Source organism: Triplophysa dalaica, chromosome 9 (assembly GCF_015846415.1).
Source record: "Triplophysa dalaica isolate WHDGS20190420 chromosome 9, ASM1584641v1, whole genome shotgun sequence".
Lineage (NCBI taxonomy): Eukaryota > Metazoa > Chordata > Actinopteri > Cypriniformes > Nemacheilidae > Triplophysa > Triplophysa dalaica.
The window spans coordinates 22,772,687-22,799,991 of record NC_079550.1 but is presented as its reverse complement, the minus strand read 5'-3'; the positions used below and the strand labels follow the sequence as shown (position 1 = coordinate 22,799,991).

General features: G+C 42.3%; 1 protein-coding gene across 1 annotated transcript in view; it reads left to right on the top strand.

Moving 5' to 3' along the window:
• Positions 1 to 27,305, top strand: part of LOC130429240 (NACHT, LRR and PYD domains-containing protein 12-like) — a 124,733-nt gene that overhangs the window by 19,578 nt on the left and 77,850 nt on the right. The window contains exon 12 of the mRNA XM_056757695.1: positions 18,295 to 18,468. Coding sequence (XP_056613673.1) covers positions 18,295 to 18,468 — 174 coding nt within the window. The remainder of the gene's footprint in view (positions 1 to 18,294; positions 18,469 to 27,305) is intronic.

Sequence of the window (27,305 nt, the reverse complement as noted above, 5' to 3'; positions counted from 1 at the left end):
CGGGCTAGACAGCATCGCAGATGTCCATAGGCATGTGGCAGCTGAGAAACTGCAAGAGTTCTTCCCTGACATTCCGCTCAGTGAACTGGTGAGACCAAGAGAGATCCACCTCCTTGTAAGTCACAAGGAAGGTCAGCTGGCTCCCCAGAAAATCCGAACAGTGGGGGACCTTGTGCTGTGGGATGGACCACTGGGAAAGACTGTTGCTGGCACACACCCTGAGCTGTTTGAAGAGGTTGCAGTATCAGCCCATATGTCTAGAACGCATTTTGCAAGGTCAATGAGGACCGCTGCGGTGAAATATGAAGAACATACCTGTGTGGTCCCTATCCATTCTCCACAAATTCAACCTACCCCGATAATCACTCAATGTCAGCATTCCAGTTCAGCACCCACTGCCTCCAACTTCCTCGAGTGGTGGAAATGGGACAGTATTGGTGCCGGCTGTGTCCCGAAATGCGGAGGCTGTCGCTGTGGAAACTGTCAGCCAGGTGGCAAAGAAATGACGCTTTCTGAAGAAAGAGAGTTGGAGGTGGTGAGGAGTGGTCTTACATATGCAACTTCTGACGATCACAGTGAGAGCCCACACTGGCATGCCAGTTACCCCTGGGTGGAGGATCCAGCTGTGTTGCCGAGCAACAGGAATGCAGTCGAAGCCACCTTCCTGAGGACAGAGAGGCAGCTGGCGAAGGAACCAGAATGGAAGGCCGCCTATGCTGCTCAAGTTCACGATATGGTTAACCGGCGAGCCGCAATGAAGATGTCTAAGGATGCCCTACATTCGTGGATTGGACCAGTATGGTACATCAGCCATCTCATTGCACCCAATCCACACTCAGTCACGACTCCTGTAAGACTTGTCTGGAATAGCAGTCAGAAGTTCAGAGGTTTGAGTCTTAATGATCTCCTGCTAAAAGGCCCAGATGTCCTGAATCCAATCCGTGCTGTACTTCTGAGGTTCCGGAGTGGAGCCTTTGCTGCTTTGGGAGACATTAAGAAAATGTACAATTCAGTATGGCTTGAAGACCGAGAAGTACATTTGCATAGGTTTCTATGGCGTGACTCAGAAGAAGAGGAGCTGGGCGAATACGCAGTAACGAGAGTCAACATTGGAGACAAACCAGCAGGCTGTATTGCTCAACTCGCCATGAGAGAGACAGCTAATCTTCCACAGTTTAGCCATCTTGAGGAAGAGCGTCGAGTACTGCAAGAAGACAGCTATGTCGATGACCTCCTGACCTCCCATGACAAATTGGACAAGCTCAAAATCATTACAGAAAATGTGGAACAGATTCTGAAAGAAGGGGGTTTCGAGTTAAAGCCGTGGGTTTTCTCTGGCCAAAGGAGGGAGGAGTCGGCTGGAAGACTGCGACAGGAGTCAATTACAAAGATGGTGGTCCTGCCAAACCAGCTCAAAGATGAGGACAATAAAGCTCTAGGCCTTGGCTACACAGTGAAGGATGACAAGCTTCACATCATGGTTGGGATAAACTTCTCGAAAAGAAAGAGAAATATGAGAATTGGAAAAAATCTTGTTCTGGAGCAAGTGAGAGACCAGACGCCAGACCCACTAACGCGGCGGGAGTTGCTCAGTCAAGTCTCTGGGCTGTATGACCCAATTGGCCTGATGACGCCTGCAAAGCAGAAAGGGGCCATCTTGGTTCGAAGAGCATTCCAAGAGGCCAAACCTAAAGGTAGCACCACCAAAGACACATGGGATCTTGCGCTGTCAGACAAGCTCAGAGAAGATGCCATCAGCCTCTTCGAGGAATACGTTCAGCTAAGCAAGGTCAAGTTTCCTAGGGCCTTGACCCCTATGGGTGCTTCTACCGTACCTGATGCCATTACCTTCTCTGATGGCAGTGAACATGCTTATGGAGCTGTCTTATACCTGCTGTGGACCAGTGACCATGATTCAACGGTGAGATTGGTGGAGTCCAAAGCAAAATTGACACCCCTAGACCACAAGGGGGAAGCAGTGAAGGCAGAACTTTGTGGAGCAGTCTTCGCTACCCGCTTAAAGAAGTTCTTTGAGAAACAGGGCCGTATCCAAGTCAAGCAGTGGTACCACTTTGTTGACAGTCAAACAGTTCTTGGTGCAATCCAGCGCGAGAGTTATGGTTTCCAGACTTTCTTCGCCAATAGAATTGGAGAGATCCAAGGCAGCACACGACTTGAAGACTGGTGGTGGATCCCTGGACCCCTGAACATTGCCGACATCATCACTCGAGGGGCTGGTCCGAAAGACTTGGACAAAGAGTCAGCGTGGCAGCAGGGGCCAAAGTTCCTGTGTCTACCAGCAGATGAGTGGCCAATCAAGTCTGCAAAGGATGTTTCTGCAATTGCCAGAGAGAGCATTGGTAAGATGCAGAAGAAATCATTCGTTGCTGCGCTTACGAGAGCTCAGACAAAGAAAGAGCCGCCAGATCAAGAGCATCGAAGGCCACCTGCAGGTGCAGCTGTCCGAAGTCTGGTGAATGAAGGACGATTCAGCAATCTGGTTCGCCTGGTCAAGACTGTTGCATGGGTCTGGAGGGCAGCAAAGAGGTTTGCAGCCCATAATAGGACCTTGGGAACTCCAAAGTGGGAGGCAGTTTCATTGAGCGGAGTCATCACTATAACAGAACGCCAAGATGCGCTAAGAGACCTTTTCCTTGCTGCACAAGAGTGTGTGACTTTTCCCACCACCACTACAGACCGGCTGGTAGTCTATAGAGAGGAAGAAACTGGACTGCTGGTTTGTGGTGGTAGGGTCCAGGCCTTTAAAGAAGACAAAGTTGGTGTTCCCCTCTTACCTTACAGTGCTTGGATCTCAACGCTTTTGGTTCGTGAGGCTCACAGTAAGGGTCACGAGGGAGTCGCTGCAACTCTTCTGAAGGTGAGAAAGAAAGCGTGGATCGTCAAAGGAAGAAGAGTTGCTCAAAAGGTTATAGACCGCTGTGTGATCTGTAAGAAAGCCAGGGCCAGGACGTGTCAACAAGTGATGGGAAATCTGCCTCAAGAAAGAACTAGACCGGCAGCCCCCTTTGAGTTCACAGCGGTGGACCTGTTTGGACCTTATCAAGTCAAAGACGACGTGAGGAAGAGGGTCACAATGAAGGTTTGGGGAGTCGTATTCTGCTGTATGGCCAGTAGAGCTATCCACACAGAATTGGCCAATACTATGTCGACTGAAAGTTTCCTGATGGCTTATCAGAGATTTACAGCATTTCGAGGGCATCCTAAGAAGATTTGGTCTGATCCTGGGACCAATTTTGTCGGTGCCAAACCTGTTCTGGACGAGTTGTATGCGTTTTTAAATGGCCTGGACAGGTCTGCTGTGGAAGAGGCTTCAGCTCAAAATGGGACCGACTGGCAGTGGAAAATCGAACCAGCTGATTCGCCACATCGAAATGGTGCTGCGGAAGCAGCTGTTCGCATCTTGAAGAAGGCATTCCAAAGTTTGGGGAGAGAGTCCTGCCTTAGCTACAGTGAGCTTCAGACAACCCTCCAGCTTGCTGCTAATCTCGCCAATGAGCGTCCTATCGATGCCAGGGTGCAGAGTCTTGAAGAAAGCGTGCAGTACATTACACCCAATGCACTTCTTTTGGGGCGAGCATCTTCAAGTAGTGACTGGAAGACATTTGACTTCACTAGATATCCCTATAAGAGACTCCAGGAAATGCAGCACCAGGTCAACAAGTTCTGGAGGTCATGGAGCCAGCTTGCTGGTCCTAATCTGTTTGTAAGAAGTAAGTGGCACACTGTACAAAGGAATGTTGCTGTTGGAGACATTGTTTGGCTGTGTGATCAGAATGCATTGAGGGGACAGTTCAAGCTTGGAAGAGTTGTCAGTGTCAACATCGACTCCAGGGCCATTGTACGGGATGTTAATGTCAGGATTGTTCCAAGCTCCTGTATCCCTGAAGTGAGGCCGGTAGGATCAGCACCCAAGCACTTTGTCTCCAGCATCCTTCGGTCCACAATACTTCACCGGGACGTCCGGCGACTGGTTGTCCTGCTGCCAATTGAAGAGCAGGCAAGAGACTTGGGAGAGAAATTTTGACTACAAGTGCACCATGGTTTGCGATCTTCCCAACGGTTTCCGTGGGAAGATCGAGTGGGAGGTGTTGAGCTGAACTGTGGGCCACGCCCCTCCAGCCTTGATACACTAGGCTGAGTGCACCAGGTGAAGGTGATTTACTAATCATTTTGGGGTTGGAGTCACGCACACACAAACTCTCTACAAAGCAGTAGTGGGAGCAAGCAGCATGAGAGGTGAAGGAGATCTGGACGTTTAGACTGAAAACCTAAGACTGTTGGAGCAAAACAAAGCTTTCAAGGAAGACGCAGCCGGTGAGCTCCTTTCTATTCTTGGATGTAACTGGGCATTATTGTTGTTGTCCATTGGTTGCAAGTCATTGTAGGTAAATGCAGTTAAATCTAATGTCTTTTAAAATCATGTGAGCTGATTGAAATGCAAATGTTATGTATTTAGATGTGTCTTAAAAGCTGCTAAGTTATTGCATAGTAAATCACGAGGTTGAGCCAAATTCCATACTGTGAAAGTATTGCAGATGTGTGCCATATTTAAATTATTTCTGGGTATTGAGAATTTAATACTCATGTGTTTCATAGAATGTATTTATTTTTGTTTCATTGTTTAAAATGGTATTTATTCATGTTTAAAGGTTTTTCACCTGGATATTCATATTGCATCAATCTTCTAAATAAAGAAAAGAAAGCAAAAGTGTGATGAGTGGAATCCTGTAAAGTCTTCCTGAAAATTAGCTGCCCTGTCAAGTGGGGAGTTTTGCACACTATAACTTTGCAAAAGCAAAGGAACTTGACAATTATCATTATTCCTTAGAATATAAATAAACATTCTGGCGGCCGCAGTACATTATGAAAGTAACCCAAAAACTCGCAACCCGCGGCTCCATAATTTTTCCCGCAACTGCATTCTCAAAACAGCCCAATTGTGCGGAAAACCGCGACCCTGACAACACTGGTATGTACGTATATGACGTTGGGGAAGCAAAACACAACGTAAGCATAGCATAAGATAGACCTGATAGGTGCAAAGCAAGCCATCCTGTGTCAGTTTGAATCTCAACTCAAACTCAAATTATTTTAAATATTTTCATTAAATTTAGTATTCACACCAATGCGCAAATATTCTGGAAATGTTTGGAAAAATAACTTATGGAAAAAAAGTGATTTTAATAGTGAAATTAGGTAGGCTGGAATGCATGTCACGGACCACATGCAATGCCGCCGCGGACCACCAGGGGGCCACGGACCACGGTTGAAAACCCCTCTCCTAGGTCTTCCCCGGGGTCTTCTCCCGGTGGGACATGCCCGGAACACCTTCCCGTGAAGGTGTCCAGGGGGCATCCGGAAAAGATGCCCGAGTCACCTCAGCTGGCTCCTCTCGATGTGGAGGAGCAGCGGATCTACTCTGAGCTCCTCCCGAGTGACCGAGCTTCTCACCCTATCTCTAAGGGATCGCCCTGCCACCCTGCGGAGAAAGCTCATTTCGGCCGCCTGTATCCGGGATCTTGTCCTTTCGATCATGACCCACAGCTCATGACCATAGGTGAGAGTGGGAACGTAAATTGACCGATAAATCGAGAGCTTCGCCATGCGGCTCAGCTCCTTCTTCACCACGACAGACCGGTACAGTATGGGGTCAGAATTGTTTCATTATTCTGTATAAATAAACTACGATTCGCAAATAAATATAGACAATTTCACAAACATTTTATAAATCCACATATGCGCAAAAAGCGAACCATAAACACATGTTAGACGTTCCACAAAAATAAATAGAATTCACATATAAATACAATGAGATTTGCAAATAAAAAATATTTACAAATGTATTTTAATTATATTTATTTGTAGATCGCCTTCTTCACATTTGGGGATCGCTTTCTGCGCATTTGTGAATCGCTTTCTGTGCATTTGTGGATCAGTGCGCGCATTTGTGGATCAGTGCGCGCATTTGTGGATCAGTGCGCGCATTTGTGGATCAGTGCGCACATTTGTGGATCAGTGCACACATTTGTGGATTGCTCTCTGTGCATTTGTGGATTTTGAAACATTTCTAACGTCAACTCGTGCGCACAATCCACAAATAGGGGGACTCCGCCCACTATCTACGTAAGCCAATCGGTTAACGTCCGCTTTTGTTGTCCAATAGGCCACGTTCTAACTTCAGCCAATCACGTTTTGCTATGCACTAAGATTCAGGGAGGTAACATGGCGACTTGTGGCGGTCTAAAATGTGTGTTATATTAAGAAATGATAATGGCCTCTTCTTTATACTATGTAATGATCGCTTGTGTTCATATACATTGTCCGTATTGTTACATATATGCTGTATTTAAACGTGTATGACTTGATAACAGCGTCCAATGACTGGAGTAGAAAATCCCGGTGACTAGGGAGTCGTGACTGATTTGGTCATCCAGCCAGACTTTTTATTGTGTTTATGTACAAAAGGGCTAAATTCCGATGTTTTGCATAAATTCCAACTGTCGGTGTACTACCAGTATAACGATGACAGTATTAACGTGAGGGGAATCATTAGCATTGTGAATTTCTATGTCATTCATAATTCAAAATAAAACGTAATTTCTACAGTCATCTCGGTTTATCTCATTCCTGAATGATCTCTGCTGCTATCGCTACACTGTTCTGTTTACTGTCTTACTCTTTGCCATGACAAAACTATATGATACCTGCTATATACATTAACAATAGCAAGCGTAGTCTTTAGTTGCAGCAGCGTAAGTAGACTATATTGCAAGATTATCATGTGGGACAAGTCTGTCCCCAATTCCCCACATAGAAATACTGTAGTAGTATAATACACAGTCCCCCTATTTGTGGACTGTGCGCACGAATTGACGTTAGAAATGTTTCAAAATCCACAAATGCACAGAGAGCAATCCACAAATGCGCGCACTGATCCACAAATGCGCGCACTGATCCACACATGTGTGCACTGATCCACAAATGCGAGCACTGATCCACAAATGCACAGAAAGCGATTCACAAATGTGCAGAAAGCGATCCACAAATGTGAAGAAGGCGATCTACAAATAAATATAATTAAAATACATTTGTAAATATTTTTTATTTGCAAATCTCATTGTATTTATTTGTGAATTCTATTTATTTTTGTGGAACGTCTAACATGTATTTATGGTTCGCTTTTTGCGCATATGTGGATTTACAAAATGTTTGTGAAATTGTCTATATTTATTTGCGAATCGTAGTTTATTTATACAGAATAATGAAACAATTCTGACCCCATAGTACAGCGACTGCGTTACAAAAAACATTTGATAACTAAAATCATATGATGCAGTTTCTTGTTTTCCTGTACCTTTGGTGTGTTCATGCTTATATTACACAATTAAAATGGCACAAATGAAAATCTCAAACCAAAACAGATGTTTAATTTAAAAGCGGAGGCTCATCCAAACCTTCCTAAAACGCCTCTTTTAAACACACTCCCACATGTGTATGTCAGTTTGTGAGAAGCGTTGAAGAAAAACAGCCAAAATGTTTACACACAGAAAGAAGGTGTGTGTGTTCACGCTGTAGTGTTTTTGCTACGTCATGTGTTTAATTACTAAAGAAAAACTACTTAGTTGGGTCTCTTAAAGGCAGTGGTGGACGAAGTACACAAACCATGTACGTGAGTAAAAGTAGAGATACCCAAGGAAAAATATTACTCAAGTAAAAGTAGAAGTGCTGCCTTTAAACTTTCACTTGAGTAAAAGTACAAAAGTATTTGCCTTCAAATGTACTCAAGTATCCAAGTACTATTATTTTGATTAAATAAAATAAATAAATAAAATAATAAAATATATTTTATGTGCTTTCTTTTAGCATGTCATAAGAAATACAGAGTATATACAGAGTATATTATTTTCAGCATAGGCTTAGTTAGATCAGTCTTTGGAAGCTTTTGAAAATAGCAATACCTGTTAATAAGGAACACTCCACTCCACCAGTCAACTGTTTTAGCATCTTACATGCACCAATGCAAAATTTTTTATAATATAATCATTGTGTTCCTAACTTGTAATAATTACTTTAATTAGCTCATTGTTTCCTTCTTTAAATTAATACATGATGTTAGCTATAACAGCATGATTTGTATTATCTTAAAACTGTACATTTAGATAACTTAGACAGTCACCTCTGATAACAGATCACTCAAAATATTTATGTAGACAAATTCAAGCTGTTTTGAAACTATATGTATTGTGAAAAACGCTAATACAAATAAATGTGAATTGAATCGGTGCAGCCTAGTCAAAATAGAATTAATTTAAATTCCAACATAAAATGTTCAATTCGATTGATTCCCATTTCACAATATCAGAGCACTCAGCTTGAAAAGTTTCAAATTCAAATATGAAATAAGGTGAAACACTAGTTAACAAGTTTACTTAGCTGACGACGTGTACAATGTTCATGGTAGCGTAACAGTCTATATTTGAACCAGAATGTGTTCTGCAAGCTACTGTTAGATTTATATCTTTTTTTTTTAAATGAGTGAAATTAAAATGGCTTACCTCTATGTTTTTCCTTAGATTGGAAGGAGAATTCTTGTATGAAGAGTTGTACAGGACCGAGGCAGGCAGAGAAGGCACTTAAAAATGAAAGACTCGTTCTTCTTTTCAACGATTTCAAAAAAAAAAATGCGTAAATAAGGCCATGGGTTTTGTGGCAAGTTAGATTCTGCAGTTCACTTCCATGATTTCACTAAAGACATTGGCAGTCAAAATGTTATGTTGTTGCAGACAGTTGCACTGAATCTGATGTGTTTAATCGTATTTTCGCGCTAAGTAGATAACGTGACCAAGGCGACAACAGGGGCAAAACAAAATAAATTTAAAATAAAGCGCGCGATGTACTGTGATTGGTGGCTCGTTTTACCAGTTAAGTTTGTCACGGTACGCAAAAGGACTCAGATGCAGGTAAGTCAAAACCAGTTTATTTGCACAACGTCAACCATATAACAGTAAGTCGGCAGGGCACTCCTGACGAGAACAAAGTAGACACGGCCGGCAATACCTCCGTGAGAGAAGACAGGCAGGAAAATCCAAACCGAAACACAGGTACTCCGTAGTAAGAAGACTCCGTGAGTGAAAATCCAACTGAATCCAAAAAAAGGAACACGAGAACCAAAAGAGAGCCGTAAGGGAAAAAATAAAATCCAAAACCGGCTCACAGGCTGTCTCGATCCTATGTAGGAACAGAAGAACAGGTAAACTCCAGGTATAAACAGAAAGACCACGGTACAAACAATTTACATCGCCACACGGAGAGAATGGCAAAACGAGCTGAAATAGAGGGAACACAAATGAGGAGCAGGTGAGGGAAATCAACAGCACTAAGAGCCTTAATGGGTTACCAGACGTGAGACAAAGGCAAAAGACAAAACACAGCAAACTGGATAAGAATAAACCCAAAATAAAATAAAATGACAGGCAAAGCCTGACAGAACCTCCTCCCCAAAGATGCCTCATGGCATCCAAAACCTACCCACGAGAGCGAAGGAACTGATCAATGAGAGAACGGTCCAAAATGTCCAGCATCTCTCCTCCGGACCGTAACCCTCCCAGTCTACCAGGTATTGGTGTCCTCTACCCCGCCGTCTCACATCGAGAAGTCAACGCACCGTATATGTCGGCGACCCCTCGATGAGTCTAGGAGGCGGAGGAGCAGAGGTCGAGGGCTGAAGGGGGGAACGAACAACATGCTTGATCTTGGCCACATGAAATGTAGGGTGAACACGCTTAAGAGAGGGAGGCAACTTGAGGCGAACTGACACAGGATTAACAATCTTAGTGATAGGGAAAGGGCCGATAAACTTGGGACCCAGCTTACATGCGGGGACATGAAGGGGAAGGTCAGATGTAGACAACCAAACCCTTTGACCGCACACGTAAGAGGGCGCCTTGGAGCGACGGCGATTAGCTGATGTTTGGTAGCGTCTACGAGCGAGAATGAGAGCCCGTCTAGCAATCCTCCAGGTGCGAATGCACCGATTAACAAAGCCCTGAGCAGATGGAATGGAGGCGTCAGCCTCTTGGGAGGGAAATAACGGGGGTTGGTAACCAAGGCAGCACTGGAAGGGCGACAAACCCGTAGACGAAACCGGAAGGGAGTTGTGAGCATACTCGACCATTGTCAACTTAGAACTCCAAACAAAGGCTCAGAAGAAGCAACGCAACGCAGGACCCTCTCGAGATCTTGATTCGCCCGCTCGGACTGCCCATTAGACTGTGGATGGTAACCAGAGGATAAACTGGCAGTGGCCAAAACACGACAAAACTCTGCCCAAAACTTAGAAACAAACTGGGGGCCCCTGTCAGAAACCACATCCACGGGAAGGCCATGGATACGGAAAACGTCCTTTAGGGACGATGCTAGCAGTTACACTAGCAGACGGAAGCTTAGGGAGGGGAATAAAATGTACCACCTTCGAGAACCACAGTGAGGACCACGGAATTGCCTCAGGACGGAGGAAGTCCCGTGACGAAGTCCAAGGCAATGTGGGACCAGGGTCTCGAAGGGGTGGGTAACGGATGCAGGAATCCCGCCGGGGGACGATTAGAAGATTTGTTAGTCGCACAGACCGGGCATGCCGAGACGAACTCGTGAGCGTCCTGCGCCATGGAAGACCACCAAAACCGTTGCTTTATAAGAGACAAGGTGCGAGCAACTCCTGGGTGACAAGCTAGTTTGGAGGAATGACCCCACTGGAGAACGTCGGTACAGACCGCCTGAGGAACAAACAACAGATTCGCTGGAACACCAGCCGGGGGAGTAATGTTGACAAGAGCTTCGCGAACCAAGGATTCCACCCTCCAAGTGACCGCACCCACCACCCGAGTGGGGGAAAGAACGGACACCGGGAGGGAGGAAGAAGCCTCGACCTCGAACTGACACGAAAGTGCGTCCGGCTTACCATTCTTACTACCCGGCCCGTAGGCGATGACAAAATCAAAACGCCCAAAAAAAAAGAGCCCAGCGAGCCTGCCGAGAGTTCAGACGCTTAACCGAACGGATATATTCAAGGTTCTTATGGTCGGTCCATACCAAGAAGGGAACCTTAGCCCCCTCCAACCAGTGATGCCACTCCTCCAACGCAAGCTTAACAGCTAACAACTCTTTATTACCGATATCGTAATTCCGCTCCGAGGAATTGAGCCGGCGGGAGAAGAACGCACAGGGATGGATCTTGTCGTCCGGGGCAGAACGTTGGGACAAGATCGCTCCTACCCCCGCCTCAGAAGCATCGACCTCCACAATGAACTGACGAGACGGGTCGGGATTAACCAGAATGGGCGCAAACGTAAAGAGACCCTTAAGTCTATCAAACGCAGTCTGAGCCCGCTCTGACCACACGAACCGCCTCAACGTGGAGGTGAGCTCCGACAAGGGAAGAGCGACCTGACCAAACCCTCGGATGAACCGTCTGTAAAAATTGGCAAACCCCAGAAATCGCTGGACCGCCTTGCGATTAACCGGGGTAGGCCAATCAGCAACTGCTTTTACCTTACTGGGGTCCATCCGAATACCCTCGGGCGACAAGATAAAACCCAGAAACGGAACCGACCGTGCGTGAAACACACACTTCTCCATCTTAGCGAACAGGCGATTCTCAAGTAACCGACTTAAGACCCGCCGGACGTGCTGGACATGGTCCCGTTCATTCTGCGAGAAAATCAAAATGTCGTCGAGGTAGACGAAAACGAACCGGTCGACCATGTCCCTCAGCACGTCATTGACGAGTCTCTGGAAAACCGCCGGAGCGTTCGACAGGCCAAAAGGCATCACACGATACTCAAAGTGGCCTGTGAGAGTGTTAAAGGCGGTCTTCCACTCGTCCCCCTCCCTTATCCTGACCAGGTGATAAGCATTGCGTAAGTCTAGCTTCGTAAAGATGGTAGCACCCTGCAAGAGACCGAAAGCTGACGACATCAACGGCAAAGGATGGCAATTCTTAACCGTGATGTTGTTCAGCCCCCGGTAATCAATGCAAGGGCGAAGGGAACCATCCTTCTCCACGAAGAAAAACCCCGCCCCAGCCGGAGAGGAAGAGGGACGAATAATGCCGGACAACAAGGAATCGGCCACATACCTTTCCATGGCCTCCCTTTCAGGACCAGAAAGAGGGTAAAGGCGACCCTTAGGTGGAGAAGTGCCAGGTAAAAGGTCAATCGCACAGTCGTACGGGCGGTGTGGAGGTAGAGATGTCGCTCGGAACTTACTAAAAACCGCTCTCAGATCATGATAACATTTAGGTACCCCCGAGATATCTACAGGCTCCTCCTGAAACAGAGGAGAAGAAATCAAAGGAGAAAGAGCAGTGTTTAAACAATTAGAAGCACAAAAATCACTCCATTCACAAACAACATTCTTTCTCCAGTCAATAAGAGGGTTCTGTTTAGTCAGCCAGGCGTGACCCAACACGATAGGAGCGGAGGGAGATTGAATCAGGAGAAACTGAAGCTTCTCGGTGTGATTTCCAGACGTGGTGAGCAAAACAGGTTCAGTAGTCAAAGAAATGTGTGTGAGAGGCGTGCCGCAGAGCGTCTCAGCCGCAATGGACTGAGCGAGAGGTACTACGGGAATCCTCCACCTCTTAGCCAGCTCAATGTCAATAAAATCACCCTCCGCTCCAGAGTCAATGAGGGCAATAACAGAGTGGCTAACTCCCCTCCACTGAATGACTGCGGGAAGAACAGTCCGGCTGTGAGAAAGGGGAACAGTAGAGCAAATGCTTACCCCACGAGAAGACAAGCTGACAGGACGACTCTTAATAAGTGGACAACCAGCCACTAAATGCTCAGGATCACCACAATAGAGACACAAATTGTTGGCCCGGCGTCGACGACGTTCCTGATTGGTGAGCCGGGCACGGCTGATCTGCATAGGCTCCTCCTGGGTCGGAGATAGAGAAGGGGGCTGGACAACATCCCTGAACACGCTAGAGGACTCCCCGTCCACGGTTTCCCTCCCGCGTCGTTGAGTACGGAGTCCCAGCCGAAAATCGACCTGAAGGGCGAGCTGTATCAGCCCGTCGAGCGTCGGAGGAAGCTCCAGAGAATAAATCTCGTCCAGCACACGATCCGCTAATCCGTGCAAGAACCGATCCCAAAGAGCCTTGTCATTCCAGCCGCAAGATGAAGCCAATGTACGGAACTCAATGGAGTAATCAGAGACCGTCCTGCAACCCTGTTGTAAGAGGGACAACGACCGAGCTGCCTCGCTGTTAAGTGCAGACCGGTCGAAAACCTTCCTAAGCTCCTGGGAGAACAACTCAAAAGAAGCACAGCAGGCATGCTTATTGTCCCAGAGCGCCGTACCCCATTCCCTGGCGACACCCTTCAGCTGCATGACCACGAATGCTACCTTCGACTGCTCGGTGGAAAAGCAGGAGGGCTGTAGGGAGAAGGTCAGAGAACATTGTGAGAGAAATGAGCGACAGGAAGTGCGCTCACCGGCGTAGGGAACTGGAGGATTGAGACGAGGCTCCGGTCGGCAGGAAGAGACTGCGTCCGTCTCAACCGGTGCAGCACTAGCTGAAGCTGCCACTTGTATAGACTGGGTCTGGTCAAGGTGATGAGCGATAGCAGCGAGTTGTTGGGAGAGAGTAGAGATGCCCACACGAATCTCTGCTGCTGACGTCCTAAAAGCAATCCCTGGCTGGCGATGGCACGGCGAACATCGACCTCTTCTGCTGAGTCCATCTTTGGTGGCGATGTACTGTCACGGTACGCAAAAGGACTCAGATGCAGGTAAGTCAAAACCAGTTTATTTGCACAACGTCAACCATACAACAGTAAGTCGGCAGGGCACTCCTGACGAGAACAAAGTAGACACGGCCGGCAATAACCTCCGTGAGAGAAGACAGGCAGGAAAATCCAAACCGAAACACAGGTACTCCGTAGTAAAAAGACTCCGTGAGTGAAAATCCAACTGAATCCAAAAAAGGAACACGAGAACCAAAAGAGAGCCGTAAGGGAAAAAATAAAATCCAAAACCGGCTCACAGGCTGACTCGATCCTATGTAGGAACAGAAGAACAGGTAAACTCCAGGTATAAACAGCAAGACCACAATACAAACAATTTACATCGCCACACGGAGAGAATGGCAAAACAAGCTGAAATAGAGGGAACACAAATGAGGAGCAGGTGAGGGAAATCAACAGCACTAAGAGCCTTAATGGGTTACCAGACGTGAGACAAAGGCAAAAGACAAAACACAGCAAACTGGATAAGAATAAACCCAAAATAAAATAAAACGACAGGCAAAGCCTGACAAAGTTTTAACTGACTTATAAATAAAAAGGAAGGACTGATTTTGAAAATATAGTCGAGTAAAAAGTAAGATATTTGACTTTGAAATGTAGTGGAGTTAAAGTAAAAGTCTCCCAAAATTGAAAAAAACTACTTAAGTACAGTAACGAATTACATTTACTTCGTTACTGTCCACCACTGCTTAAACGAGGACACGATTATAAATCGGTGGTTAAGTTTTATTAACAGCACTGTTTCAAAACAACACAACTTCAAAATCTGAGTGTGTGCAGCACATCAACACCTGGTTGTGCACAACGACTGTTTCTAAAAAGTGGAGCAAATCCATCTTTGTGAGCACAGTCTGCTGCTTCTCACTCACAGCCTGAAAGTACATTTACATTATTAAAGAATTTGTAACAGACTATTCAAACAAAAGCTTTTTGTTGGTCCAACGATCACAAATGCATAAACTGTTTTATATTTACGAGCGTCAAAGTATCGGCCAAATATTCGGCCAATCACAACACACCGGGTAGCTGGCCAATCAGAGTACACATCACTTTCACAATGATGAGTTTTGTTAAAAATCGAGCCGTTTCAGAAAGGCGGGGTAAAGAGAAGCAACAGTAATGCACAGCGTGTGTGAAAATAATGTGTTTTTTATCATAAACCGTAAACACACTTTGTTCCACCAATTAAACAATAATGTTCATTTTAGCCATCCAATAGAACCCCTTTAAATGTTGAGCACAGATCAGACATGGACTTTTCAAACAATGGTTGAGAGATCTTGCCCAAAAGAATAAATCACTGAAATCAGGTGAAATGATGTATTTAAGTATATATAAGTATATTTTTTGTATTTTAATAGATTAAACACAACCAATTAATAAACTTTAAAAGCCACACAGTTTACTGGGACTTTGTAAAACGCTTAATGTGAAAAGCACTTAACGTACCCAAACAAGCACCAGAAAAAAACTCAATTTCTGTCAAATCTTACTTGTAATAAACACAAGCTGCTGTCAACAGAAGGAGTTGTTATTCCACAGATAAAGTGAATAATGTCACGTTAAGTGTTTTCTCCTCCATAGAAGTCCATTATAAGGAAACAGTTTAATGTGGGACATTCACACACACTTAACATGAAACTTTACTTGTTGTGTTTATATTCTGAGCTCATCAGATCATCTGCACATCTGTGGTGTGAGAGCGTGAGAACAGCATTTTAATGATGAGGTGAAGATTTAACATGATGATGAAAGTTATTCAGGGTAATATGTGTTTCATTCATGACATTCTGCTGAAGTGAGAGACTGAAGTGTGTGTTATTGTTCTCTACAGGTTGTGGAGGTGTAAGATCACAGATGAAGGTTGTGTTGCTCTGACTTCAGCTCTGAGATCAAACCCCTCACACCTGAGACATCTGGATCTGTCTGATAATAATGTAGGAGATTCAGGAGTGAAGCTGATCTCTACTGTACTGGAGAATCCTCACTGTAAACTGGAGACACTAACGTAAGATTTAATAAAACATTTTATTTCACCCTCTTTCAAATTATAAATAAATCTTAGAAACATTTCTTATCTCAGTCCTGAAGGACGTCTTGTCAGTGTTGTCAACTTAGTGACTTTGTCTCTAGATTTCGTGTCTTTTTATAAAAGCATGTAGTGATAAATGTGGTGAGTTTTTATAAATGTTAAGCACAAGAGCAGGAGCACATTACTGTGTTCAGTGAGTGACAGGAAGAAGCAGCACATTCACTTCAGACCGCACTGACACGTCAATGACATGTGTACATACACAACTGTGTTTCAACAACTCATCACTTACTGTCCTTGTTTGAGCCTTTTCCATTTCAAACATTTATGACTGTCTGGACATCTGAACATGAACACAGCTCATCTATAAACACACACAGTCTGATACACATTTGATCAGTTCAGTCACTGCTGGTTAACATGTAGTTTAACTGCTCACGTTCACTCACTATTTCACTATTAACAGAAAAGATAAATAAGTAAATAATAACAGATTTATTGTGTATTTGACTTTTTTATGATTTATTAAAGGAGAGGCTGTTCTAATGGTTTCACTAGATGTTAAATAAGTCTCTGGTGTCCCCAGAGAGTGTTTGTGAAGTTTTAGCTTTTAATATACCATGCGTTAAGTGAGATGGTGGTCTAGTGGGTTAAACCACTGAACTGGTAAATCAAAAGGTTGCTGGTTCGATCCCAGCAGCCACCACCAGTGTGTCCTTGAGCAAGACACTTTACTCCATGTTGCTCCAGGGGGATTGTCCCTGTAATAAGTGCACTGTAAGTCGCTTTGGATAAAAGCGTCTGCTAAATGTAAATGTACATTCCCACTTTTGCATGTCAGGAGAAACGCGCTGTTTTGGTGTGTGTGTCTCTTTAAATGCAAGAGAGCTGCTAGTCTCCGCCCCCTTTTCAGCAGAAACTGTGCAGTGAGCCTGTGCTTCCAGCGACAATACATTAAAGTATGGTCACATAAAGAGAACGAGAAACAAGTTCTCGTCTTTAAACACCAAACACATTGTCTTTGATAAGCACACCTGTTTCCCCCTGTGGCCATTCTGGAAGCCCCTCCGGTCCCTGTTGGGAGAGAGAACCACGTCATGTGTTTACAAACCAATCACACAGTTTTCTGAAGTGAAGATACTCAAGAAAAACTCAAAGATATTTCTCTAAATCAAATTAATGTTACACAGAACAATCCTGTCGCATGTTTACAAGCCACACACATTGCTTTCTAATAGTGAACGGAGAAATGTTCACAGTGACATTTTATCTACTTTTAAGTCACCGCAGGTCCTGGGGTTTTACTTAAAAAATACCTGTACTTACAATGTCTCTATTTGAAGCTTTGACTCGTTCAGTGTGGATGATTTCCATTGAAAACTAAATAAAATCCATCGCTCTCTTGTCTCCCTTGAGTCTGGGAACATTGTTCTGTGCAGCCAACGACTATTTACGTCAGTAAGAGCGCGATTTCTGAAGCGCTTGTTTTTTCAAAGGCTTGCAGAGAGAGACTCACATACAAACAGTTAATGATTTTTCTTTTTTCACGTTTTCTGAGTTGGCAGATGCACTAGAGACCCGATTTTAGCATTTAAACATGGAAAAAAGTCTGTTATTCATGAAATGACCCCTTTAAAATACAGCTTATGACAGTTGAGAGAGTAGAGAAGAGAAGCACACAGTCATGACTCCTCTCTCATATTGATCTCTTCTTCTTTTGTTAACACACATGAAAAGCACGACTGCCAAAGTGTGATTGATCTTGTGTTTGTTTATAACCTTGTGTTGTAGTCTATGATTCAGTAGGTGTCATCATCATACATGTGCTCCTGAAGTTTATAAGATCCATGTCACACAGTGTGATCTGTCATGATCTTATAAGAGGACTGAAATCACACAGTCTGTATCAGGCTTTAGGATTCAACAGAAGGATGAAATGAAAAGACACGAGGATGAAGTTTGCTTTAAGTGATGAAGCTTTAAGTGAAATGACACTGATCCTCACTCTGTGTAGAAACTTAATTTTCTATCATCAAATATCAAGTTCATCAAACACTATCAGACATTTTCTCAGACAGAGATTAGATTAAACAAGAGTTCAATAAAGACATTAAAAACGTTTTTACAAACATGACTTACAAGAAAACAATGACACTTATATATTTATATATAACCCCCAGAACCCTCTTTACATTAATGATAATCTACTGGACTGTATTACTTACACTACTGTGAGAAACTTGTTTTAGACTGTCAATACTTAAGATTTTTTTACTTAAATTATTCCAAAGTTTGTTTTATAGTTTTTTTTAGCAAAAATTGAATCTTAATTTACATTTTTAGTTTTATTCTTTATAATTAAATGTGTCTCTCAACACAAACATCTGTGTGTCTGAAGTGAGAGACTGAAGTGTGTGTTATTGTTCTCTACAGGTTGAGAAAGTGTAAGATCACAGATGAAGGTTGTGATGCTCTGACTTCAGCTCTGAGATTAAACCCCTCACACCTGAGACATCTGGATCTGTGTTATAATAATGTAGGAGATTCAGGAGTGAAGCTGATCTCTACTGTACTGGAGAATCCTCACTGTAAACTGGAGACACTGACGTAAGATCATCTCTCTGATAGTCACACATGTACTGTTTCTTAGTTCATCATCTGCTATATTCATGTTCATGGGTTGGTTGGGGAGTATTTGAGATGAAGGAAAGTCATAAAAACACAAACACAAAACCTTACATTATAAGTGTATTGTGATTGTCAAACATTTGATAACTAAAATAATATGACACAATTTCTTGTTATCTTTGGTGTGTTCATGCATATATTAGACTTGTAAAATGGCACAAATGAGATTTACATTTACATTTAGTCATTTAGCAGATGCTTTAATCCAAAGCGATTTACAAGGAGTTAGGGAGCAACAAGCAATATGTCAAACAGGAGCCATAATACATTAGGTGCCAATACAAAGTTACTAGTTTCAACAAAAGCTGGACCACTACCTGTTGAGAAAAAGGGTTAGAGAGTGTTTTTTTTTCATTTGTCGGTCAGGTATTCACAGAAGAGATTGGTTTTGAGTAGTTTTTTGAATGTTGTGAGAGATGTGGTTGACCGGACAGAATTAGGAAGAATGTTCCACCAGGAAGAAGTTGTGAAGCAGAATGAGCGGGAATGCAATTTACTGTCCTTATGAGAAGTCAATACAAGACGTCGCTGGTTTGCTGAACGCAGGGATCTTGATGTGGTGTAGGGTTGCAGGAGGATGTGAAAGTAAGCCGATGCAGATCCAGTGAAAGTCCTGTAGGCAAGCATTAGTTACTTGAATCCGATACGGGCTTCGACCGGTAGCCAGTGGAGTGAGATGAAAAGGGTTGTCACATGAGCCCTTTTGAGCTGTTGGAAGACGAGGCGTGCTGCTGAGTTCTGAACCAGCTGGAGTGGTTTGATAGCCTTTGCAGGAAGACCAGCAAGGAGAGCATTGCAGTAGTCCAACCTTGAGATTACCAGGGCTTGGACAAGGAGTTGTGCCGCATGGTCAGTGAGATAGGGTCTCACCTTTCTAATGTTGAATAAGGCATATCAGCATGACCGTGTTGTCTTTGCAATGTGATCATTGAAGGACAGCTGTTCATCAAATATGACTCCGAGGTTCCTGGCTGTTTTTGAAGGAGTGATTGTAGTATTGCCAAGATGGATGTTGAGATCGTGTTGCACCATAGGGTGTGCCGGGAACACAAGTAATTCTGTCTTGGCTAACTCCAACTCTTGGTAACTCTGTCAACTGGAGGTGATGCCCTTTCATCCAAGCTGAGATGTCCTTGAGGCAAGCTGTAATGCAAGCTGCTACAGTGGCATCGTCTGGGTGAAACGAGATGTATATCTGGGTGTCGTCAGCATAACAGTGATACGAGAAGCCAAGTGCCTGTATGATGGGTCCCAAGGATGTCGTGTAGATGGAAAAAAGCAGCGGTCCAAGCACCGATCCCTGAGGGACCCCAGTGATCAAGTGGTGAGCAGTGGACAGCGAGCCCCTCCATGACACCTTGAAGGATCTGTTGGAGAGGTAAGATTTGAACAAGCGGAGAGGGGAGCCTGAGATTCCTAGTGATGACAAGGTTGCTAGCGGTATCTGGTGATTGACAGTGTCAAACGCTGCAGATAAGTCAAGCAGAATCGGGACTGATGAATTAGAAAACGCCTTGGCTAGCCGCAGTGCTTCTGTGACCGATAGCAGTGCAGTCTCAGTGGAGTGGTTTGTTTTGAAGCCAGACTGCTTGTTATCCAGTAGTTTGTTCTTGGATAAGTAGGAAGACACATGGTTGAATGCTGCCCTTTCAAGTGTTTTTGCAATGAATGGGAGGAGAGAGACAGGTCTGTAACTGTCGGGAGTATAGGGGTCCAATGTGGGTTTCTTCAGTAGGGGCGTGACCTGGGACTGTTTTAATGTGGATGGAAAAGTACCGGTGAGCAGGGAGGTGTTGACGATGTATGTGAGTGCAGGTGTGAGTGTGTGGGATATGGCCTGAAGGAGATCGGAGGGTATCGGGTCAAGGGGACAGGTGGTGGGGTAGCTCGAGAGAAGTCTTGTTACTTCAGTGTCCGTCAGTGGGGTGAAAGAGATTCAACAATATTTTCTCTGTAGGCCTTCAACATAATAGTTTATCAAAACAAAGACTCCCATAGCCTATATGTTAACTGTAGAACTTTAACAACAACAAATGCACCAAGAATTGCAGATGTGGAAAGTGGATGATAAATATTTAAACACTATATTTTAATATAATAGTCACATATATAGTAGCCTAAGAATAGAATAACCTACTTCTTGTTTGAGGCACTTTCTTGCAGGATTTCACTGAACATATCAGACAGCGAGGGTCAGGGCTCTAGACTAACTTTTTACACTGGTTGCCCTGGTTGCCCTTTTTTTCTTAGGTGCACCAGCACAAAAGTTAGGTGCACCCAAATTTTCGACCGCATCGAATTTAACCCATTTAACATTTAACTGGTTTTACCAGTTCACTTTGTTTTAAATGTCCATATAGGCAAAAATTACAACCTGGCTACACTTTTTTACAATGTGGCTTTATTTGGTAATAAGTATGTTTGGACGTCATCACGCTGTACTTGCGTCCAGGAACTTGTTGTATTTTAATACAACCAAATGCCCAATAAAGCCGTTGTTATTTATTTTCATTTATATATTTAATCTTTTAATGTTTATGTTCATATGTGATTGGATCTGGGAAAACCCAACACATGGTGCAGATTTATATATTTTGTATGTAACTAAATGTAACGGGTAAATATATATATTATCTAAAAAATTAATTCTTTCGGGGAACTTTTATTTTGACGGGCGGATTGGTTTTGGGAGTTAAGTGGGTGCGTAAAAAAAAGAGGTAGAAGAGCGCGGTGAAAAGAGGCTGACAGAAAAAGTGGGTGTTGTACGAATAAAGTAACTTAAGTGAAAGTTAATCGGGGCTTGGTCGAATAAAGGACGACATTAAGTGCATATTTTTCTTTTGGGAAGCTGTGTTCCACGTTTCGTAGTTTTTTTTTTGTGAGTTTGATCCGTGAGTCGCATTGCCTTCGACTTCTGGAGTGACGCAGTAATGCTTTGTGAAGGCTACGAGAACTGTGAGTGCATTTACAGTACACGTTTAGTTTGATTCGAGATGATTGAAGAGATTTTTTCACATTTTGGTTAAAGTTTTGGACTTCTACCTTGATTGAGGAGCACTCGTACCAACTAGTGTTTCGAGACGACTAGTCACGCGCATTTGAGTGTCATCGCACGTGCGGTACGAATTTCAGCTTGCAGTTGGAGCGGAACATAATTTTTTGGAAAATTTGAGTTTAAGACTATTTTGTGTTACCCTGCCATCCAACGACATCTCAGTTCGACATCTCAAGTGCTGTATACCAGTTTAATACATCCCTGTTGGTTCATTTAATTTTTGATTCATCTCAGTTTGATTCATTCTCTTTTGACTCACTGTTGATTTACACATTTTTGTTGGGAAATTTTCATTGACTGAGTGATATTGCTGCGAAACTTCAAGATGATTTCAACGCACGCTACGTCAGGACAACTCAACTGAGGTTTTCAATCTATTCCTAATTTTTTTTATTTTATATATTTTTGATTCGAGGAACGTTGAACTGTGAGAGTTCAGTTGAATCGCAGAAACTAAAGTGAAGTGAGTGAGCACATAAAGGGGAAATTTCATTGTGTATATTGATGTTGTTGTGATTGCCTGATTATTTGAAGTTGACCATTTGAAAACTGAAAACTCAGCATAAGTGGTGTTAACAAAAGTGTTTTTCTTATTTTATTTTGAAATAATTTCAGTCTTATTTCATTGCGTTTATCTCTGTACAGGTAAAAAGGTTAGAGCCTTTACATTGAGAAGGATTAAGTTGAAGTGAGTGTAAAAGAAAACAAATAGACCATACCTTTTACTTTGTCTTATTTTGTGATTATTAACCCTGAATTTAACACTTGAGTTCAGTACAGAAGGAAAGACCTGGAGAATAAATATTGTTTCATTTGCATACTTACTTCATCGTAGCTTTTTGTTTTAGGCTGTCAAGGAGGGGCGTCTCGGCTACTTTATTAGGCCAGTGGAGGGAGGGGTGTATTAGACTGCCTCACACATTTTACTTTTACTTCAGGAAGCCTGTGACATTACTTAAGCTGAAGCCTACCCCATTGGTCTGTACATCCAAGTAGAGTAGAACACAACATACATACATTTAGTGTGTAACGAGATTAAAAGCACTGAAAGCGGGGACTAAGATCTTTTCGTTACTCAGTCTTCCGTGGCAGCACTAATAAATTCTCCCCTACAGGACGGGTTAAATACCCGTTACATAAAGTTATGCCTGAGGTCGTCTGAAGCGCTATGATTTTCAGGAAAGGAATTTGGAGAAAAACGTGTTTAAAGTTCAGTTATGAAAATAAAAGCGCAACAGTCCAGTATCACAAGTAAAAAACACTTTGCATTGCTAAGATTCTTACTCTAATAACAATTTAGTTAAAAAAAATCATTTCTTAGTGTTGAAGTCTATAAAAATACTGTACAAAACCGTTGGAATAACATGAAAATAAGGAAAATGGTGCAGCGCACATTTAAAGAACGAGAGCTCTGCTATTATCACTACACAAGGAAACATTACAAAAAAAATTTAAGCAGTGGAGCAAGTTTTACGTTGTTTATCGTGTGAACAGTGTCTGGACTACTTGTATGTTTTGCGATCGCGGTCCGGCTCACGTGAGCAGCGGAGCGGGAATAACTCCTGGTCCTGTAGATGGGGAGCTTATGGGATCGGAATCCCGCCATAAGTATTGCGGGCATATTAAAAAATGTAATAAGCGTAAATCAAAACCGCGATTCATAACTTTAAACGCATTTTAAATTATATTGCACAAAATGTATACATGAAGACAAACTCCAGTACAAATCGCATGTAAAATGACGTTTCCCTTGGTTGTTTTACTCATTCTTTGATATTTTTGTTATTATTCGCTTGTTTTTCCACGTTCTGCGCTCGCTTTTCCAAATACTGCAGTTCGAGTTTCATGGTTATTAGGGCGGGCTTTTGCGTCACCATTGGTCCACTAGTTCTAGATTGACAGCTCCTCCTCTAGCCAATCAGTCGAAGATGGTGTTGACGTCACTTCATACGCGACTCGCGGCATATCCCTGGAGGTGGACTATAACCGTCATCTGCAAATCCCGGACAAGGTCCACAGGTAATTGAACATAATAATATCATTACTGAGTGTCAGATACACTTCTGTTATGAATATACTCTGCCAGGTTTACCAAGTAATTTGATGTCCGATTCCACCATATAGTCCGATAAATTAACCTACATGTGTCCCGTTAGCTGGGTTTAGTCAGCGGTGCTATAGTTTACAGTTACTTTATTAAGTTATTTAATATTGTTGGCTGTGTATTTAGAAATAAATACTGTAGTGTTGTAAATGTGATGATGTTGCTAGCTCGTGACAATGATAATGAATCTTAACTCATTTAGACGAGCACATGATTCAGTGTCTTATCTCACAGTAGTGCATTAAATCAGTAATAAGTGCTAATTGAACGTAGTGTTACCGGGGAACAGATGTGTTTTGTAAGTTTTGTGAATTTTGCTCCAATGAAAGGTATTATGTCAGAGAGCATGAGATTACACTAGTGTGTACATAAGAAACAATTTAAACATTTAAAACGGTCTTTCTTAATAGACAAAGTGTGTAAAAAAGATGGCCATTGTTTAAAGCAGAATCTTAACCCAATCAGCTTTGAATCCAGGTGTCCATGTGATGATTAAAAATGCACAGAACAATGCAAACTTCAACTTGTATATTTTTTTATCCTAGGACCTTTTGGAGTAAGACAGCGCTTGAGGACTCATTGGAGGAGCAAAAACACTAGTAACAGTCCTTCATGTGGATGGAGTGTACGTTATCATGATATGGCTCAGTTCATGACAACCAATCTTACATTTCAGAGATATTTACTTAGTTCAATTTTGTGACGCAGTCCGTTGCAACTTGAATCTTAAAGCATCAGACTATTATTAATGTAATTTGTGTTATTTTTATGTCATTTAACACCATTATATAGGTGATTAAAAAAGCAAACATCACTACAGGAACGTAATGAGACTGGTTAAATAGAGTACTTTAGTACAATATACTAAAGACAATAATAAAATGAGAAAAAGTATTAAAGCTGCAACAGAATTGTCTTTATTTGTGGTTCAAAAGTTCACATTTGTCCATTCAAGTTATGCGTACAAGTTTAATCAATCAATGTTTGTAAAAAAGTTTCAACTTTGTCTGTTAGCTTTCTGAAACTGTTTGTCATGACACAACAACATTGATCTGAGTTCAAGTTTTAGTTAGCAGCTTGTTTTTACTGAAATGTATAGATTCACTGATCAACTCCACTCAATAAATGTTGAAATGAGTTATTGACAATCTTAAATTGATGGTCATGCACTTGTATTATATGGAGCCATTCATGCTGTTCTGATGAGGAAAGTCATATCTTGGATAGCCTTCGAGTCTTTTTAGATGCAGTATACAATGCAAAGTCCATCTCCATGTTTCTTGAAGGAAATATAATTAAGTAGCTTATGATCTTCCGTTTTACCAAAGCTGTGGAACAAACTCTTGCACTAATTTCAGGAGAAACGTGGCTGAGGACGTAGTCAACATCGTGCTGGAAAAATAACTAACGTTTTCAAAACAGACAATGCTGGTAAAGAAATTTAACTGACTGTGTTGTCTCTTGCAGAGATCCTTTCCATTAACACAGGGGTGTCCAAAGTCAGTTTAGCCTGTGTCCTGCAAAGTTTAGCTTCAACTCTAATCAAACACACCTGAACAGCCAATCAAGGTCTCACAAAACATACTAGAAACTTCAAAACAGGTTTGTTAAACCAAGTTGTAGATAAACTCTGCAGGACTGTGGCCCTCCACGACCGACATTGCATTAACATACCCAGCAAACCGTAAAGTGGATGTCTTGATGCAAGTGGCCTAGCACTGATGCAACTCAAAATGTTGCATGGGAACAACTGCTTTCCTAGAGAAAATCAAGTGACATGAATCATACAAAGCAAAACTAATAATAAATATCTTTTTGTAAGAATGTAAAATTCTTATGTCCCCTTGTCTAAATATTATTCTACGGTTGAAGAGTCTAGTCGACGGAACACACAGAGTTTCAGGATCCTGGAGACAAAGTTTGACACAAACACAGGAGTCTAGTTCAATCAGAGTCCAAAATTTATTGTAGTAAGGACTAATATTTATATGCTTGAAACAGGAGGTAGCATTTGTCATGGAAAATCACCAGACATTCTTATTCCTCCTGCGAACAATCAGATATGATATCACAAATACGTATTCAATATAAGTACTCAATATTACAGTATCAAAACAATTGTCCCTTGACATCATTAAGAACCTTGAGATGGAGACCAACAGATACTTATATCAGCATATGACAGCATAAGATATGATACAACTTTCAACGAGGTTAAACAACAGGAAAGTAAGGCACATATTATGTGAATAGAAGCTAATACTAATGTGAATGAATATAAATGAATACATATGATATATGAATTTTGCATTGAACACAGATGCAATATTTGTAGAGGACAGGACGAAATCCAGATTCTCACACTTTTAAATGTGTTTTAGTCGTAACAAGTGTTGGCTAGTAAAAACAGCTACTGAAACGCACGCGCTTGTCTGTCTCTTATTTGAACTTTAAACAATGACTGCAACGTAAATTAAAATGGGACTAATTATGAAACCATTGAAATAACTTTTAAATGGCAGTTACGCTGGATAACGTTTATTACTGATATAGGTTAGCAGCCAGAATGTCTCAACAGTAGTCAAATAATGTTACCTTCACCCAGAAAAGTTCCCCGGTAACACTACGTTCAATTAGCACTTATTACTGATTTAATGCACTACTGTGAGAAAAGACGCAGCATCATGTGCTCGTCTAAATGAGTTAAGATTCATTATCATTGTCACGAGCTAGCAACATCATCACATTTACAACAATACAGTATTCATTTCTAAATACACAGCCAATAATATTAAATAAATTAATAAAGTAACTGTAAACTATAGCACCGCTGACTAAACCCAGCTAACGGGACACATGTAGGTTAATTTATCGGACTATATGGTGGAATCGGACATCAAATTACTTGGTAAACCGGGCAGAGCATATTCATAACAGAAGTGTATCTGACACTCAGTAATGATATTATTATGTTCAATTACCTGTGGACCTTGTCCGGGATTTGCAGATGACGGTTATAGTCCACCTCCAGGGATATGCCGCGAGTCGCGTATGAAGTGACGTCAACAGCATCTTCGACTGATTGGCTAGAGGAGGAGCTGTCAATCTAGAACTAGTGGACCAATGGTGACACAAAAGCCCGCCCTAATAACCATGAAACTCGAACTGCAGTATTTGGAAACGCAAGCGCAGAACGTGGAAAAACAAGCGAGGGAAAAAATAACGTATGCGTAGAAAAAGTTTAAATATTAGCAGTAAATATCAAAGAACTCGAAAATGAGTGAAACAACCAAGGAGAACATTATTTGGGTTGCGATTTGAACAACTTTGTCTTTATAAATTAATTTTGTCCAATATCATTTAAAATATGTTTAAAGTTCTGATTCATGGTTTAAATTTTTTGATTTATGCTTATTATATTTTTAAATATGCCCGCAATACATATGGCGGGATTCTGATCCCATAGGAGCTCAGTCAACTCACGAAAACATTGTATAAAAAAACTTTGCATGCCATAGTTTACACAGGACTGGTGGGAAATGTGCATTAATACTTCTTCATTCTTCTTGTTATGTGGTTTACTTTGGTCTTTCCCGT